This window comes from Hakea prostrata, chromosome 1, assembly GCF_041222555.1.
Source record: "Hakea prostrata isolate BN-2017 chromosome 1, UWA_Hpros_2, whole genome shotgun sequence".
NCBI classification, from domain to species: domain Eukaryota; kingdom Viridiplantae; phylum Streptophyta; class Magnoliopsida; order Proteales; family Proteaceae; genus Hakea; species Hakea prostrata.
The window spans coordinates 18,549,132-18,568,583 of NC_142600.1; the positions used below are offsets into that span (position 1 = coordinate 18,549,132).

At 37.2% G+C, this 19,452-nt stretch overlaps 1 protein-coding gene across 1 annotated transcript; it reads right to left on the minus strand.

Annotated features, from left to right (window-relative positions):
* Positions 1 to 9,477: 9,477 nt before the first annotated feature.
* LOC149028046 (two-component response regulator ORR21-like) lies at positions 9,478 to 19,194 on the minus strand. The gene is made up of 5 exons (XM_089146896.1): positions 19,074 to 19,194; positions 10,925 to 11,080; positions 10,512 to 10,823; positions 10,339 to 10,415; positions 9,478 to 10,005 (listed from the first exon to the last, which is right to left on the minus strand). The coding sequence occupies exons 1-5, from the start codon at positions 19,192 to 19,194 to the stop codon at positions 9,478 to 9,480; spliced, it is 1,194 nt and encodes a 397-aa protein (XP_089003022.1).
* Positions 19,195 to 19,452: the final 258 nt, after the last annotated feature.

The following is a 19,452-nucleotide window of genomic DNA, read 5'->3' on the forward strand; positions in this document are numbered from 1 at the left end:
ACTGGGAGTACATATTGAAGAATCACTTGGGGTGTTGTTATTTCTGCCTTTCATGGAGATGAGGTGGCCATTTTCCCCTTTATATGGCTAGGTGTAGCACCATCCCCCCCCTTCCGTTCTCTTTTTTCAAGACAAACAAGCTACTTTATCCCAAATAGAATTTAAAATTCTCATCCCTGTTGATGGTCCTAAGCACACATTTATCGGCCTTGCAAATTTACATATGGCCATACAACTAGGCAACAACCTCTTGTCCAGGAAAAAAATAGATCATAAAAATGAATGCATAGATCAAAAACACCAAACATCTAACAAGATGAAGTAGAAGAAATGATGTTGATCACAATGATAATGCTCAAATGGTTTTCTACCCAAAAAAATAATGTTCAAATGCTCTTCTTTATACTAATTACAAGAATAGAAGAAAAATGAAACTGGTACACTCACAAAATCAAAAGCGGGAGAAAGGAACACAAAAACAAAATAGCATGCATGAATCTTTCAACGCTGCTATATTCAAACATTGAACATGGAAAGAAACATTTTGTATCACACACATAAATACATAGAGACCCTAATTTTTCTACGCCGTGCCTGCCTTAGTCATTTGGCGCACCAACATGTGATCAGACCCCCTCCCCACCCCCCACCCCCAAAAAGAAAAAAAAAAAAAACAATACAGTCACCTTCCCACCATGGTTCCTTTGCAAGGATAGATCATAAAACTAACTAGAAATCTATAAGAAGATCCATAAGTTTAGATCATAAAGCAAATGGGTAGGTGATGGATTCAAAAACCCTACGTCTTCAAAAAACTAAGCATAAAATCTTGTTGGAATACCTTCATATTTGCATGTCTGAAGCATTACTTCAGCAATTTTCAGGCATGTGGAACTATTATCTACGACAAGAACTTGAAAACCAGTTGATGAGACCTTGGTACTGTCCAATTGGTCTCCTAGAACATTTTTATCCATGCGTCTGATCGAAGAGGTAAGGATCTTATTGAAGCTTATATGACAAGACGCAATCGCCAGCTAAGTATAGATCATTGTGCCTGCAATGGAAAAATTAGAGAGAGAGAGAGAGAGAGAGAGAGAGAGAGAGAGAGAGTTTTTGTTGTAGACAGGGAGAGAAAAAAGTTTTTGTTGGAGACGAGAGGGTCAGTTTTGTGTTTTTACAATATTGACCCTAAAGGGAAAGAGCTACCTATTGTATACGCGATACTCCTCGTGAGTCACCATAATTAATTAGCTGTAATGAAATCATAATACTTGAAACATTTATGTCAAAATATCGATAGAAGTTCACCTATTCTTGCCATTGAATCCCAATTCTTACTTCTTTCCAAAACAATAAAATATTCATAAATAATAATAAAATACTGGTAAAAAAGTTTTCATATCAAATTTAATTTATAAAAATCGACCCAAGTTCAAATGTAAAATTGTCAAAATTTCATCACAGTTTATATTTCTTAAAAATGTTTCTCTTGTAAAAGAAACGTACTTCTAGGCTCTACCATATAACTAATAATCTCTCTCCCTCTTCTTTTCTTTCTCCCTCTAATGAATTTTAGATTTATGACGTTCATACATGGGAGAAGATCAATGGTGCTAGACCTCCATAATTTTTTTTCTCCCTTGTATTTCCAAGTCAAGTTCAGAATAAGGAAAATCTGTATCAAATAGTAAATTTGTGGAAGTATTAATTATTAAGACTTAGTGATGTGTGGGAGTTACAAATGGGATATTAATTAGTGTGTAGATTCCTTGAATAAATTCCTTTTTTTTACTAAAAAGTCATTTGTATTAAGATAGCAAAAGAAAATTTGTAATTTTACATTATATATATGCAGCATGTCAAGAAACCACAGTTGCTCATCCCGCAACAGTAATTGAATATATCCCTATTTAATGTGATTTAATTGTAAATTACATTATAAATGGTGAATACTTAGAAATTGACCCAAAAGGGGGAAATAAACAAAATAGACTTTTAGAACCTAACTTATTTGTTGGAATTATTTGAAGAAGTTTGCTAGCTCCCAATTTGGGAGACATCCTCCTCAAAATAAAATTTTGTGTCCTTCTCTCTTATTTTATTTCCTTAATTTAACTCTTATTCAATTTTATCTTCATTGGTCCAATCTATATTTGTGTACATATTCAATGGTATCAGAGAAAGACAATCATGGAAATCGACCACCCAAAGTCTGTATGAAATAATCTTAATCTATTTAATACCTTAAAACTAGTGTATGATAGGTATTTGTTTAATATAAATGCAACTATCTAAGTTATAGAAACCGAGTAGCCTATTAAAATTACAACTATTTGTTTGTATATTGAAAGAATCCATCTTGTTATTAATAGTGAAATTGCTTGGGTGTTGCGTAGCACCGTACTGCGTATGGTGGAGATAAAAACATGGGCCGAGATTTTGATTTCAACCGTTCGTTTCGCAAAAGTTGCTTTGAACCACTTGTGCAAAATGGGCAATCAAGATCAAAATGTCAAACCTCATTTCAATCTTCACCGTACACATCATGGTGCTACACATTTAATGTGCAACACCCAAGTAAAGCTCTATTAATAGACCAGAAGAAGGGGAAGAACAAAAAAAAAATTATCAATTAATTGTTCATCAAATTAGAAGTAGAGGTGAAGATACATAGATTAAATGTGTAGAAAATAAATTTATCTATTTCTATTTACATTTTTGCAAGCTCATGTACTACCTAATTCAGTGCATCAAAAGGAGTTGATCAATTTAATAACGCAAACAATTGTAGTGATGATATTATCTTTATATCAAAAAGCTAAAGTCTCAATTCCTATTTAACATATAATCGCTTTAAAGCCCATCAGGCTTATAGCCTTACATATACATAGAGAAAAATGTTAACCCTCAAATGTAAGAAGAGGAAATAAATTCAGAAAAATTGAATGCTTTTCTTTATTAGGGAGGCTCTCAATAAAAATTGCTTAGGTAAGGTTGTGTTTAAAATTGCGCCTCCCTATTGCGGACTCTACTTCGGAGAAGCCATCGGCACCAAGTTCGCCCTCTGTTAGGGAGGCCAGGTATTGATCTAGATTCTCCCTAAGCTTCTTTCCATTTTCAAACAAGCAGGACCTTTATTATCATAGTACACTACTTGAGAACTTTGTATTCTTAATAATTTTTCTTGGCTGATTCCTCAAAATTTATTTCCTCTTTATGTGGGTAGAGAATAGAAACACCAAAATCAGGAAGGACAATATAAGGAAAAACTAAATAAAGCGAAAGAGATTATGAATTAACATGTCCCTAGAAGAATAAAATCTTTCAATTGATAGAGACAAGGGTTGGGATAGGTTAAGGTTGGACTAGGTCTTTCAAACCCTTAATTCAACCTTGACTTCCCTTAGTCAAGCCTAAGTACACCCTCACCCTTACTCGTGGCCACAAAAACCTAACCCTGACATGCCCTCTTGCATTCGAACTAGGCTAACCTAATTGGTATTGATCATAGCGGGAAGGGAAACGCATGGCCTAGTGAGGCTAGGAACAGAAAAAGGAAGAGAAGGAAGAATTTAAGAAAAGAGGGGGAGGGGGTAGAAGAAGAAGGAAATGGAGAGAGAAAAGGCAACATGAAGAAGAAGACAAGATCATAATGGATTAGCTCAAGATCAATTAGTATAAAAAGAGAGAACATGAAGAAGAAAACAAAATCTAATTGATCTAGCCCGAGATCAACTTGATGTCTCAACCCTAACCTTGGCTAGCTCATGGCAAGAAATTCTTGACCCTAGGGTATCTCAAATTAGGCCCTATTCAGGCTCTAGGTAGGCTAGAGAGGAGCACCGTCAAGACCAAATTTTGTAACCCCTGTTAAGATCTGTAAGAAAAACGGGAAAACTATATTATCCATTAGAATAGCGTCCAAGGAAAAACAAGAGTTTCTTCTCACCTCTTAAACCACACAAGCAACAAACTAGACAGACAATACAAAAGGGTGAAATGATCCTTGGAAAGGAATATGGCCTTGTGTCAAGCACTGTGGGGGTACAAATGATTGCCCAGGCCACTTTCATAAAAGGCAATCCTATCAATATTTCCATGCATCCTTTGGTTCCATTGGCCTTGGTGCTGGCACAAGAGCCACACTTCCTTTCTCCTAAGGCTAAAAGGCTACATAATGGATGCTACTGCCTCCCTACGTCTAATTATCTCGTCTGTCCATATGAAGTGATACATTTGTGCCCCCACTAGGAGAGGAGATAGATGTGCAAGAAAAGTCAAAATACAACATCAACCCTCAGAAGAGTGGAAAAGAAAATTTCTTCTCACGTAAAGCCTAGAACAAAACCAAAAAAAATGTAAATAGATAAATACAAAATGAGAAAAGGGGAAAAGTTTATTAGTACGCCACATGACTATTGTGCCTAACATGAAAAGCACAACCTCATCTCGATAAATGCTTTCATGCATAAATCAACAAGGGACATGTTAGTTTTGGCAAAACCTTCTTCCCATAAGAGTTGAAAAAACAAAGGGAACTATTTCAACTAAGAGAGTGTAGCCTCCATGAGTATGTTGCAGCCAATGGGAGTGTCATCAATTCTGCCTTTCATGGAGATGAGGTGGTCATTTTTTCCCCTATATAGTTAATTGTAGCACAATGTACCCTCTTCCCCCCCCCCCCCCCCCCTCTAACCCTCTCTTCTTTCCAGACAAACAAACTACTTTATCCCAAATGGAATAAAAAAATTCCATCCATGTTGATGGTCTAATGTGCACTCTTATTAGCCTTGCAAATGCATAGCCATACAAGTAGGCAACAAGCACTTCCCTAGGAAATAATAGATGATAGGTAAACAAATACTTAGATCCAATACACCGAACATCTAACAAGATAAAGTAGAAAAAATGATATTGATGACAATGATAATTCTCAAATATTTTTCTTTATGGTAATTACAAGACCAAAAGAGAGACAAAATTGTTGCACTCACAAATCAAAACTAGGAGAAAAGAACAGAAAACAAAATAGCATGTATTGATCTTCCAACTCTGATATAAGTAAACACCAAGCATGGAAAGATACATTTTCTATGATAATACCACACGCATAAATACATAGATACCTTAATTTTGCTACGTCGTGCCTGCCTCAATTATTCTATGCACCAACATGTGATAAAAATCCCCTCAAAAAAGCAACTACAGTGTCCCTCCCACCATGATTCCTTGTAAGGACAAATCATAGAACTAACTAGAGTTCTATAAGAGGACCCATAAGTTTAGATCATCAAGCAAATGGGTGGTGATGTATCAGAAAACCCTTAGATCTTGGAAAACACTAAGCGTAAAATCTAGTTGTAATACCTTCATATTTGCATGCCTGAAGCATTAAATCAGCAATCCTTAGGCTTGTGGAACTATTATCTATGAGAAGAACTCGAAAACTGACTGATGAGACCTCGTTCCCTGAAACATATTCATCCATGCTTGTGGTCAAAGAGAGAAGGATTTTATTGAAGCTTATGACTGGCATGTAGTTGGAGGAATTTGCTAGCTAAGTGTAGACCACTTTGCCTGCAATAGGGGGGGGGGGGGGGGGGATGGAGAGAGGGAGAAGGTTTTGTTGGGGAAGGGGGAGTCAATTTTGTGTTTGTGTAATGTTGATCTTAAGATGAGAAAGAGAGAGAGAAGGTTTTGTTGGGGAAGGGGGAGTCAATTTTGTGTTTGTGTAAGATTGATCTTAAGATGAGAGAGAGAGAGAGAGAGAGAGAGAGAGAGAGAGAGAGAGAGAGAGAGAGAGAGAGAGAGAGAGAGAGAGAGAGAGAGAGAGAAGGTTTTGTTGGGGGAAGGGGGATTCAATTTTGTGTTTGTGTAATAGAGAAGGTTTTAAGTTGAGAGAGAGAGAAGAGAGAGAGGGGAAGGAGGGAGTGAGATTTTGTGCTTGTGTAATAGAGAAGGTTTTGTTGGGGGAAGGGGGGGAGTCAATTTTGTGTTTGTGTAATATTGATCTTAAGATGAGAGGGCTACACTATTGTGTATACACTCCTTGTTAGTCATAAGAAATAATTATCTATAATGAAATCATTATACTCGAAACATTTATGTTAAAATCTCTACAGAAGTTCGCCTGTGCTTGCCATTGAATCCCAATTCTTAATTTTTTAACCAAAAAATAAATGAAAAAAAAATAATTCTTAAGAAAGTTTTAGACTAAAATTAATTTAAGAAAATCTATCCAAAGTTCAAACATAAAATTTTCAAGATTTTAATTAGAATTTATATTTAGGCATTACTATAGAACTAATAATTTCCTCTCTCTGTCTCTCTCTCTCCTCCCTCCCCCCCCCCCCCCCCTTTTGGTGGTTTACATGTATGATGTTCAAGAGAAGATCAATTGTGCTAGACCTCCCTCCTTTTTTCCCCTCTTTTTGCTGTTTACATGTATGATATTCAAGAGAAGACTTTTATTAAATAGTGAATTTATGATGATATTAATTATTAAGAGTTATTAGTGATGTGTGGCAGTTACAGATGGGATACTTAATTAGTGTTTAAGTTTCCTTGAATGTATCCCTATTTAATGTGAATTAATTGCAAATTATATTACATTATGAAGAGTGAATACTTAGAAAAGTGGGGTTGGGGTTGGGGTTGGGGTTGGGGTTGGGGTGGGGGTGGGGGGTGGGGGAAGGAGTTTTATATAATTAACATAGGTGTGGCTTCACCTCAGCCCCAAGAGGATTTACTCTAACCTCTTACTTGGAAGCATTGCTCTTTTGAAGAAGAGGTCTGCTAACTCCCAATTTGGTAGACATCATCCGTAGAATAAAAAGAAATTCTTTTCTCGTTTCCTTAAAATACCTATTACTCAATTTTCCCTCCAACAACCTATATTTGTGAACATATTAAATGGTATCACAAATGGATAGTCATAGAAATCGATAACTCCCAAGTCTATACGAATATATCTGCATCTAATTAATAACTTGAAACTAGTGAATGATATGTATTCGTTTAATGGAGATGCAACTATCTAGGTCGTAGGAACTAAATAGCCAATTAAAAGTTGCAAGTATTTATTTTGGATGTTGGAAGAATCCATCTTGTTATTAATAAACCAAAAGAAGAAAAACGAATGACTAAAAAAAATACAATTAATTGTTCACAAAGTATAGACGAAAATACATAGTTTAGGAGTCCAAGTCTTCTACTCTAATGGGTAAAGGTCAGTGCTTCTCTTACACTTCTACACTACCTAGGGGGACTCACCTTTGATTTCTCTTGCCACAATTCAAAGATGAGCCTCCCTCCTAAGATGTGGTGGAGAGTTGTGAGGGGAGCATAAACTTCTACCTTGGCGAGTAGAAGATCCCAACTCATATGTCAAAGGTATAGAAAAGAATTCATTTGTTTCTATCAACCTTTTGAAGAGCTCATATACTACCTACTTCATAGCATCAAAGAGTTGATCAATCTAACAACACAAACAATTGTAGAGAAGATACTCCGTGGAGAATATTGGAGTAAGACTACGCAGGAACTCCCCCCCCCCCCCAATGACTCTACTTGTGGGAAGCCTAGCTTTGGCACCGGGTTTACCCTTTTTATACTCTCGTGAGATTTAAAAGCTAAAGTCTCATTTCTTATTCAACTTATAATCATTTAAATGTCTATTAGGCTTATACATACATAGATAGAAAGGTCAACCCTCGAATAAGAAGAGGAAGAAAGATAATAATGCTCTCCTCTAGTAGGGAGGCTCTCAATAAAAAATGCTTGATCGAGTACGGCTGCATTGAGAATTGCCTGCACCCCCTGCCCCGGACTTTGCGTTGTAGAAGCCTTTGGCACCAGGTTCGCCCTCTATTGGGGAGGCTAGCTATCAATGAAGATTTCCCCTAAGCTTCTTTACATTTTCAACAATGCAAACCTATATTATCATACTACACTAATTGAGAACTTTCCATTCTTAATAAAATTTCCTTAGCTGATTACCCAAAATCAGGAATGGCGGGTCCCTGTTAGAAAGGAAACAATTGAGTAGATGTATCAACTCTCCATTGAAGGGATGATCCATCAAAGCTGGTCAATTGGATGTCCTAATTATCATTGTCCAAGGGGGTCGGTGATATGGCAAATAATTTGAACATTGGCTTTTAGCCGTGGCATTGAGAAAGTACAACTAGTTCTTTTAGGCCTCAAGTCAATTTAGGTTGCAAGTATATATGGGGTGCATCACGTTTGTATGGTGTTTCATCCCATTTTCTATTTGCCCATCACATTTTACCGTCAAACCTCAAACTTCAAGCACTGATGCACCAAGAAGTTTACAATGTAGCTAGATAAGTTCAGATGTACAATTCTATCAGAAAATAGATGGGAGCTCACGGGGAAACCCAGGCAATGCAAGGGCAAGAGGTATATTCAAACACTTGGAGGCCAGGCCAGATGGTACCACCCCGTTGGTTAAATCTCTTTCATGAAATCTAAAAATTCCCCTTCCCACACAAAAAAACAAAAAAATATAAATAAAGGAGAAAACCAATATTTCAAAAAGCTACATTGCACATTCACAAAAACACGTCGATCTATAGTTTACTTCAGATGTTAATCCCTGTCTTGGTTTACAATCAAACCATTTGAAGCTGAGTTCAAAGCTTTGGTAAGGGGGTTGGAGGCTCCATGCCTTCAAGGATCGAACAAGGTATGGGTGGAAATAAACTTGGAGGCAGTGTTTATTTTGGTTCATAAGACGACAATTTCTTGGTTTGTGCTTCAGAGATGGTGGAACCTGCTACCGTACTAGGATGTGATCGAATCTGAGATTATGCATTGCTTCAGAGAAGTGAATGCCATCACCGATACCTCACCAGTTCAGTAGCAAAGGAGAAGACTTTGCAGGAAGTCCAGAGCTGGCCCGTACTCATATGGCAAGAAATGGAGATGGATGCAATGGGTAGACTGAGATATCGATTATGACATTTTTAGGAGAAGGCCATTTGTTTTGTATAGGTCATTGTGTTTTACAGCTCAAGCAGATTTACAGATTCTTTTACCATTTTAATCTTTAATACAACCGATCTTTGCCGAAAAAGAAAAAGAAATATGACTCAGAAATAAATGGAAAAAGATACTAATAAATCCAAAGGTTTTTTTTTTTTGGTAAAAATAAATCCAAAGGTTTAATATAAATATATATATAGCAGCATCAAAAAGTTCATCCCACAGTACCATAATTTCATAAAACATAGCATCATCGATGTGCATTTTAGCTAGATGACGATAACTTTCTCCCCATGTTTAGACCCTCTACTAGATTCTCTGTAATATCGAATTCAGCTTCTGTTTCTGCTCCATGAACTTACTGCTGCAACCAAGAAACAAAAATGTAAAATAACTTGAGTCATCCAAACCTTATTTGAGGACTTAAAATTACCAGCTAGAATACTAGATATATTGCTGAGATTACCTTCACTTACGATCGAAAATATCAGTGAAGTCTTGAATTATAGTGCCATGGTCCATCCAATTGAATGGGAAATCATCATCTCTTTCTGCAACTCCATTGTCATTTTGTGGATATCCTGGTGGTTGCACTGAAGAAGATGGTTGCTGAATGATGTTTCCTGGTATTGCTGAAAACTGGTTGGCACTTGCAAACAAACTTGCAGAAACTGGTGCTTCAGTAGCTAATGCCATTTGCTGTGGCTGCTGATGAATCATTCCAAATGCTCCCATAGAGTTAACGGAGCCAATAGGATTACCACCAAATGAAGATTGTCCCATTCTAAAATTTTGTGGTTTATTTTGGAAAAATGAGGAGTTGATGTAGTTTTGAAAGGCCCCATGTTCAGCTTTTGCTTGTTCTATGTTAAAAACTGGAGCAGGTGGTGGTGATGTATAGTTTACCCTATGTTCATCCTCATCTAGTGAACCGAGACCTTGTTCATCATCGGATTCTTGTCCATCCACATGTTCTTTTACAAACAAACGATACTTCTGGGTAATGGATGTCACAGAAAATAAAAATAAAAATTGTCAATGACACTGATATATATATATATAGCAAATCTCTATGATAGCCACACCAAACGCATCCATTAAGTTGAATATATTAACCGACTGGGTTCCTATCAGTACTGGACTGTTCATGAAGAAAGGCTGCACCAAAGGTGCCATGCATGCATCATTGGATCTTGAATTTCAAAAGGGAGGATTCTATGGAAATAATATATATATTGGTAATTATGGGTACCCTACATGCTACACTTAAATGAAATTCTAATCCTTGTTGTCCTATTTTCCTTAAAGAAGAAGCTTTTGGAAATTTACCTGCAAATGACTGGAGACATGCTTCTTTTCTAGTCCTGGTTCATTCATCATCTCAAGTATTTTCTTTGGAGTAGAATCTGCATCAAGGAAAGTAAAAAAGATTATTCAAGAATAAAATAGTTAGCAAAGATGATTGAGATGTTTAGATCAGCTTCTTGTTGGAGATCATTTACCCTTAATGCCTAGCTTATTGACAACTTGCTCAAATTTTCCGTGAAGCTCAGTGGTCCAAACCATCCTTTGTTTTTTCTGGAACGGAGTAAGTTCTTCATCGACAGAGAGGGTACACTCAATATCTTTCTCAGACCATATCGAACCCTCAAGAACACTTCCCATCTTCCATTTATTTTCAGGATCTTTTTTCAAAAATACAAATTGGCGAAGCTTACTGACATTGTTAACAGTCAAAGGCTTCACAAAGTAGAATGAAGCTCCTTTTTCCAGACATCTCCAAGCAATATTTTTGCTACTATCCGAAGATATCACTGAAACGCAAGATATAAAACAAATCAGACACATACAAAAGAAACCAAAAAATAAAAACTAAACTGAACTGCAAATGATCATGTATCTTTCAGGAACTTACTGACTACAGGAAGCTTATTGAACTCAGCAATTATGCTGTCAAGAAGCTCGAATCCATTCATTCCAGGCATGTGTACCTCTGTTATAACAATATCGAATTCTACTTGTCTATCCCGAAGAATAGCCAGTGCATCCCAAGCCTCTTTGACAGCAACAACTGTGAATAGGAACAAATATGAAAATTTTATAAAGAATAAGTCAGTGATTACGGCACTTGTGTTTAATCATTTAATTTCAATATATCTTCAGAATCTCCAAAACAAATTTAAATTCAATCTCCAAATTTGAGTTCTCTAATTAGAACCTAATTAGCTAGTAGCATTCTAGAGGCAGAATTAATTAACATGTCTTGATAAGCGTAACATCTTGTAATTAGTAATGTGCAGGAAAACAGGGAAAACAACATCAGACCTAAGAAGAGGGGAGGAAAATGTTATTTTCTACAGCAAAACACAAAACAAAACAAGAAATTTAAATAAATAATAGGTAGCATAGTCTATGCTAAGATATTCTTGTGTCTATTTCTCTCCTCTCCCTATATAGTATGACATATCTATGCCCTTATTATAGGAGAGAGATAGGCACAGGAAGGTGGTTATGTATCTTTGGAAGCCAAATGGCATTCTAGAAAGAGAGTGAATTAACATATCCATATAAGTGTAGCATTTTACAATTGGTGTCGTGAAATAAAAATCCAAAAAATGATAATAACACTTAGAAGAAGAGGAGAAATAATTCTTCTCCTTTTACCTTAAAAATTGAAAGGGAGGGGGAATAAGGAGGAAAATCCTGAGAAACCCACAAGGCCCTTATGCTCAACACAAACTGACACAAAAGAACAACCATTATCCCCATGAAAGGTCGAAAGGCCCACACCATTGGGCCCCATGTTGGCAATAGGAACCACACTTGCTTTTATTTCTCTTAGGAAATAAAAAGTTGTCAAGCTACATGCATATGCTAGCACAGCCATATGATTATCCTCTCTTCCTTGGTTAAATAACGTATTTGTGCCCATATATATAGGAGAGTGAAGAACACATGAAGGCACTAACTTATCCTACACAACCTGGTAAAATTCTATAGGGGGAGAGAGAGGAGATATTAATTAGCTCTCAAAGAGGGAGAAAAATGACAATTTCTTCTCATCTCATAAACCACACATCCAAACAAAAAGAAACTTAAACAAATAAACAGTGAGGGGTGGCTCAATTGTTAAAAAACCAACAACTCCAAATAGGAGACGAGAGTTCGTATCCCCACAGGGAAGGACATGCATGACTTATAGGGGCTGGGTACAGAAAAAGGAAGAGGAGAAAGAATTGAAAATAAGAAAGAAGAAAGGGTGGCAGAAGAAGAAGGAAATGGACAAAGAAGAATGAACATGAAGAAGAAGACAAAATCAAGGTCAAATAGAATAAGAAGAAACAACATGAGAAGAAGATAAAATCTGATTGAACTAACCCGAGATCAACTTGATGTCTCAAATCTAACCTTGGCTAGCTCATGGCAAGAAATTCTTGACCCTAAACCACCCTTAGGGCTAGGGTATCTCAAATTCAGGCCCTATTCGAGCTCTATGTTGGCTTGAGTGGGCTAGAGCTCCGTCAATACTAAATTTTGTAACCCTAAGTGGAGATATGCAAGAAAAATGGGAAGACAATATTATCTTAGAATAAGAGCTAGGGAAATAAAATTGTTTTCTTCTAACATCTTAGACTTCAAAACAAAGCAAAAAAGCTAGATAAACAATATGGAAGAGGGAAAGATTCTTGAAAATAAACATGGCCTTGTGTCAAGCACAATGGGGTACAAAAAAATTGCCCAGACCACTTTCGTGAAAGCAATCCCATCAATACCTTTTTCACGCATCGATTGGTTCCACTAACCTCCGTGTTGGCACAAAAGCCACACTTCCCTTCTCCCAAAGCTAAAAGGCTAGACAATGAATGCTATTGCCTCCCTATGTTTGATTATCTCATCCCTCTTATGAAATGATACATTTGTGCTCCTACTAGGGGAGGAGATAGATGTTCAAGAAAAGTGGAAAGACAATATTAGCCCTCAGAAGAATGGAAAAGAAAATTTCTTCTTACCTACTACATAGAAAGAAATAATAATAATAATAATAATAATAATAATAATAATAATAATAATAATAATAATAATAATAATAATAATAATAATAATAATAATAATAATAATAATAATAATAATAATAATAATAATAATAATAATAATAATAATAATAATAATAATAATAATAATAATAATAATAATAATAATAATAATAATCCAAAACGACAAAAAGAGGAAAAATTATTGGAAGGCAACATGAATCTTGTGCCTAGCATGAAAGGGCATAACCTCATCCCTATTAATGCTTTCAACATAATCCAACAAGGGTCATGTCAGCTTTTGGCAAAATTTTCTTGCTATAACAATAGAAAATAAGCAAGCTGAACTATTTCTTCTATAAGAGTGTACCTGGATGCATATGCAGCAGAAAATGGGAGTACACATGAAGCATCACTTGGGGTGTTATTATTTCTAAATTCCATGGAGATGGGGTGGCCATTTTCCCCTTTATATGGCTAAGTGTAGCACCATGCCCCCCCCCCCCCTTCTTTCTCTTCTTTCAAGATAAACAAACTACTTTATCCCAAATGGAAGTTTAAAAATATCATTCGTGTTGATGGACCTAAGCACACGCTTATCAGCCTTGTGAATTGACCCATGGCCATACAACTAGGCAACAACCTCTTGTTCAAGAAAAATATATCATAAAAAAAATGAATTACATAGATCGAAAACACTAAACATCTAATAAGAGGAAGTTGAAGAAATGATGTTGATGACAATGATAATGCTCAAATGGTTTTCTAGCCAAAAAAAAAAAAAAAAAGATAATGTTTAAGTGCTCTTATTTATCCTAATTACAAGAATAGAAGAAAAATGAAACTAGTGCACTCACAAAATGAAAAGCAGGAGAAAAGAACACAAAAGAAAATAGCATGTATGAATCTTCCAACAATGCTATATTCAAATATTGAACATGAAAAGAAACATTTTGAATCACACACATAAATATATAAATACCCTAATTTTGCTACGCCGTGCCTTCCTTAATCATTCGGTGCACCAACATGTGATCAAAACCCCCAACCCAAAAAAAAAAAAAGAAACCAATACAGTGACCCTCCCACCATGGTTCCTTTGCAAGGACAGATCATAAAACTAACTAGAAATCTATAAGAGGATCCATAAGATTAGATCATAAAGCAAATAGGTATGTGACGGATCCAAAAACCCTACATCTTCGCAAAAACTAAGCATAAAAATCTTGTTGGAATACCTTCATATTTGCATGTCTGAAGCATTACTTCAGCAATTTTCAGGCATGTGGAACTATTATCTACGAGAAGAACTCGAAAACCATTTGATGAGACTTTGGTATTGGCCAGTTGGTCTCCTAGAACCTTTTTATCCATGCTTTTGGTCGAAGAGCTAAGGATCTTGTTGAAGCTTCTAGGACTAGACGAAATCGTCAGGTAAGTATGTCACTATGCCTGCGATGGGAAATTTGAGAGAGAGAGAGAGAGAGAGAGAGGCTTTTGTTGGAGAAAACGGGAGTTAATTTTGTGTTTGTACAATATTGACCCTAAAGGGAAAGAGCTGCACTATTATATACGCTATATACTCTTCGTGAGTCACCATAATTAATTAGCTGTAATGAAATCATAATGCTTGAAACATTTATGTCAAAATCTCGAGAGAAGTTCACCTATTATTACCATAGAATCCCAATTCTTACTTCTATACCAAAAAATAAAATACATTCATAAATAATAAAAATAATGGTAACATTAAATTTAATTTATAAAAATCGACCCAAGTTTAAATGTAAAATCGTCCAAATTTCATTCCAGTTTATATTTCTTAGAAATGTCTCTCTTGTAAAAAAACATACATCTAGGCACCACTATAGAACTAATAATCTCTCTCTCTCTCTCTTCTTTTCTTTCTGCCTTTAATGGCAGTTTAGATTTATAATGTTCATACATGGGAGAAGATCAATGGTGCTAGACCTACATAACTTTTTTGCCCCTTGTATTTCCAAGTCAAGTTAGAATAAGGAAAATAATATGAACCAAATAGTGAATTTGTGGAAGTATTAATTATTAAGACTTATTAGTGATGTATGGGAGCTACAAATGGGATAGTTAATTATTATATAGATTCCTTGAATATATTCTCTATTTTTTTCAAAAAGGTCATTTATATTAAGATAGCAAAAAAAAATTTACAATTTTACATTAGATATATATATCATGTCACTCATCACACAACAACAATTGAATATATTCCAATTTAATGTGATTTAATTGCAAACTACATTATGAATAGTGAATACTTGGAAATTGACCCTAAAAGGGGAAAATATAAGATAGACTTTTAGAAGCCTAAATTATTTGAAGAAGAGGTTTGCTAGCTCCCAATTTGGGAGACATCCTCCGTGGAATAAAAAAAATTTCCTTCTCTCTTATTTTGTTTCTTTAATTTAACTTTTATTCAGTTTATTTCCATTTGTTCAACCTATAGTTGTGTACTTATTCAATGGTATCAGAGATAGGCAGACATGGAAACCGACCACCAAAAGTCTATATGACATAATACTAATCTACATAATACCTTAAAATTAGTGGATGATAATATTTGTTTAATATACATGCAACTATCTAGGTTATAGAAACCCAGTAACTATTAAAAATTACAGCTACTTTTTTTTTATATTGAAAGAATCCATCTTGTTATTAATAGTGAAATTTCTTGAGTGTTGCATAACATTTTGTTGCGTACGGTGGAGAAAAAGTAAAACGGAGGAAGAATTGAAGAAAAGAAGGGGGGAGGAGAAAAAGTAAAACGGATCGAAGAAAAAAAAGTAACATGAAGAAGACAAGATCATATTGGATTAGCCCAAGATCAATTAGAATAAGAAGAAAGAACATGAAGAAGAAAACAAAATCTAATTGAACTAGCCCATGATCAACTTGATGCCTCAATCCTAACGCTGGCTAGCTCATGGGAAGAAATTCTTGACCCTGAACCACACCCTTAGGGCTGGGGTATCTCAAATCCAAGCCCTATTCAAGCTCTAGGGAGGCTAGAGCAGAGCACCATCAAGACCAAATTTTGTACCTCTAAGTGGAGACATGTAACAAAAACGGAAAAATAATATTATCCCTTAGAATAGGTCCAAGGAAAAACAAGAGTTTTCTTTTCACCTCTTAAACCATGCAAGCAAGAAACTAGACAGTAAAAAAAGGTTGAAATGATTCTTGGAAAGGAATATGGCCTTGTGTCAAGCACTATGGAGGGTACAACATGATTGCCCATGCCACTTTCATAAAAGGAAATCCTATCAATATTTCCATGCATCCTTCGGTTCCATTGGCCTTGGAGCTGGCACAAGTGCCACACTTCCTTTCTCCTAAGGCTAGAAGGCTAGGAAACCCCGGACTACCCCAACCCGGGAAGACCGAGAACCCGGGCCTGATTCGGCGACAAGGGACCATCAATCGAGCCCGAAGGATTGGAAATTAAACAAATGTTGGTAAATGACCCTTATAATGACTCAAAACTCTCCTAAAGTTTAAGTAAAGAGAGAAGATTAGCCGAAGGTAAAAGGGAATGGAATATCTATAGATCAGTGATGGAGAACCGATTGACGAAATAAGATACAAATCGAAGACGCGAAAGACCTCCAACGAGCCAAAATCACAAAACGGAGCGTGGGGGCCAACCAGAGCCGAAGTTGAGCCGAGGGAACCAACCCCCACCCACAAGGGGCAAAAGGAAACGGATAAACCCAAGATCTCACCGAAACGCAGGAGGTTAGAAAGAGGCGGAGGCTTGGAGAAAAGGATAAACGAAAAGAGGAGGATATCGAAGGTGCGGACGAATCTGCAAAATGTACGAAAGAGAAAGCTTCTTACCACAAGTGAGTACCCCAAGGAACGAAAGGGAAGGGAGGAGCAGTATTAATGTCCCCAGGGGGAGGAACAGAGGGACGGAAAGGGAAAAGAGGACCCAGATGCAACATAAAGCCGAGGGGAGAGGACCCGCAAAGAAGAAGACAGGACCACGGGAATGAGAGCAAAGGGGAGATGGCAAAAATAAAAGAAGGACGAAGACCGAAAGACCCAAGGAAAAACGAGGGGGAAAAGGACCAACAGGAGGGAGAAACAAAAGAGGGGGGGAAGAAGGATATGAAACAAAGGCAAGGAAAAGCAGAAAGGAAAAAAACAAGGGGAGAGACGGAGAAGGAAGAACAAAGAAAGGGAGGAAAACAAAAACAGGAAGAGGAAAGAAGAGCAAAAGGGAAGGAAAAGAAGCAGAAGAAAGAGGAGGAAAAAAGGAGAAAGGAAGGAGAGAGAGGAGAAAAAAAGACACAGGGGGGGACAGAGGAAAAGAGCACAGAGGGGAAGGGGAGCCCGCAGGAACCAAAGGGGCGGGGGACGAAGGGGGGACACAAGGGCAGCAGAAGGGGAGGGACGAGACACACCGGGGGGAGAGGGAACGGAGAGGGGGGGAGAAGCAAGCCCAACACGAGAGGAGGGGAAAAAGAAAGGGAGGACGCAGACGGGAAAGACGGAGAGGACAGGAGAAGAAAGGGAGACAGGGAAGAAGGGGCCAAGAGCCAGAGGACCAAAGGGGGAAGGAGAACAAGAGCACAGGCGGAGGGGAAAACGGAAAGAGACAAGAAAGAGAGGGAAGAGAAGGGAACAAGGGAGGAGAGAGGGGAAACCAACAGGCGAGGAAACAAAAGGGAGAAAGAGGGGGGGGAAGAGGGAGAGAAAGAAGGGGAGACGGGGACAGAGACAGAGAGAGGAGAAAAAAAAAGAAAAAAGAAAGAAGGAGGGGAAGAGGAAGGGAAGAGGAGGGGGAACCGGGAGAAAGGAGGGGGAAGGGGGGGAGGGGGGGGGGGGGGAGGAGAGAGGAAAAGGACGAGGAGAGAAAGGTGAACAGGAAAGTGCGGTGGGTGGGGGGGACCCCGGGAGGGCCGGGGGGGTGGGGTGGCTACATAATGGATGCTACTGCCTCCCTACATCTAATTATCTCGTCCGTCTATATGAAATACATTTGTGCCCCGACTAGGGAAGGAGATAGATGTGCAAGAAAAGTCGAAAGACAACACCAACCCTTAGAAGAGTGGGACGAAAGAAAAATTCTTCTCACGTGAAGCTTTGAACAAAAAAAAAATGGGAAAAGGGAAAAATTTTATTAGCAGGCCACAGGACTATTTTGCCTAACATGAAAAGCATAACCTCATCTAGATTAATGTTTTCATGCATAATTCAACAAGGGTCATGTTAGCTTTTGGCAAAATCTTCTTGCCGTAAGAATTGAAGAAGCAAAGGGAACTATTTCAACTAAGAGAGTGTAGCCTCCATGCATATGCTGCAGCCAATGGGAGTGTCATCAATTAGGCCTTTCATGGAGATGGGGTGGTCATTTTTCCCCCTAGCTATATGGGTCATTGTAGCACCATGTCCCCTGCCCCCCGCCCCCCTCCCTCTCTTCTTTCAAGACAGCAAACTACTTTATCCCAAATGGAAAGAAAATTTCTCATCCATGTTGGTCGTCTTATGTGCACTCTTACTTGCCTAGCAAATGCATAGCCCTACAAGTAGCAACAAGATCTTGCCTAGGAAATAATAGATGATAGGAAAACAAATACTTGGATCCAGTACACCGAACATCTAACAAGATGAAGCAGAAAAAATGATAAACTCAAATGTTTTTCTTTACGGTAATTAAAAGACCAGAAGAAAGACAAAAAAATTTCCACTCACAAATCAAAAGTAGGAGAAAAGAACAGAAAACAAAATAGCAATGCATTGATCTTCCAACTCTACTATAATTAAACACCAAAGATGGAAAGATACATTTTCTATGATAATACCACACACATAATACATAGATACCGTAATTTTGCTATGGCATGTTTGTCTCAATTATTCTATGCACCAACATGTGATAAAAATCCCCCAAAGAAAGAGGACCCATAAGTTTAGATCATAAAGTAAAATGTATCAGAAAACCCTTAGATCTTGGAAAACACTCAGCATAAAATCTAGTTGTAATACCTTCATATTTGCATGCCTGAAGCATTACATCACCAATCCTTAGGGCTGTGGAACTATTATCTATGAGAAGAACTCGAAAACTGACTGATGAGACCCCTTTACCTGGAACATTTTCATCCATGCTTGTGGTTAGAGAGAGAGAGAGAAAGGTTTTGTTGGGGAAGGGGAAGTTAATTTTCTGTTTGTATAGTATTGAGAGAGACAAGGTTTTGTTGGAGAAGGGGAAGTTAATTTTGTATTTGTATAATATTGATCTTAAGAGGAAAGACATGCACTATTTTGTATACACTCCTTGTGAGTCATCAGAATTAATTAGCTATAAAGAAATCATTATACTCAAAAAATTTATGTTAAAATATCTACAGAAGTTCACTTGTGT

What these genes read in the sequence shown, in the direction of transcription:
- LOC149028046 (XM_089146896.1), bottom strand. Translation starts at nt 19,194, where the DNA reads ATGGATGAAAATGTTCCAGGTAAAGGGGTCTCATCAGTCAGTTTTCGA. An exon ending in TCAGGCATGCAAATATGAAG is followed by an intron (nt 11,081 to 19,073) that starts GTATTACAACTA and finishes TCCTATTCACAG; the next exon opens with TTGTTGCTGTCAAAGAGGCT. An exon ending in CAATAAGCTTCCTGTAGTCA is followed by an intron (nt 10,824 to 10,924) that starts GTAAGTTCCTGA and finishes CTTGCGTTTCAG; the next exon opens with TGATATCTTCGGATAGTAGC.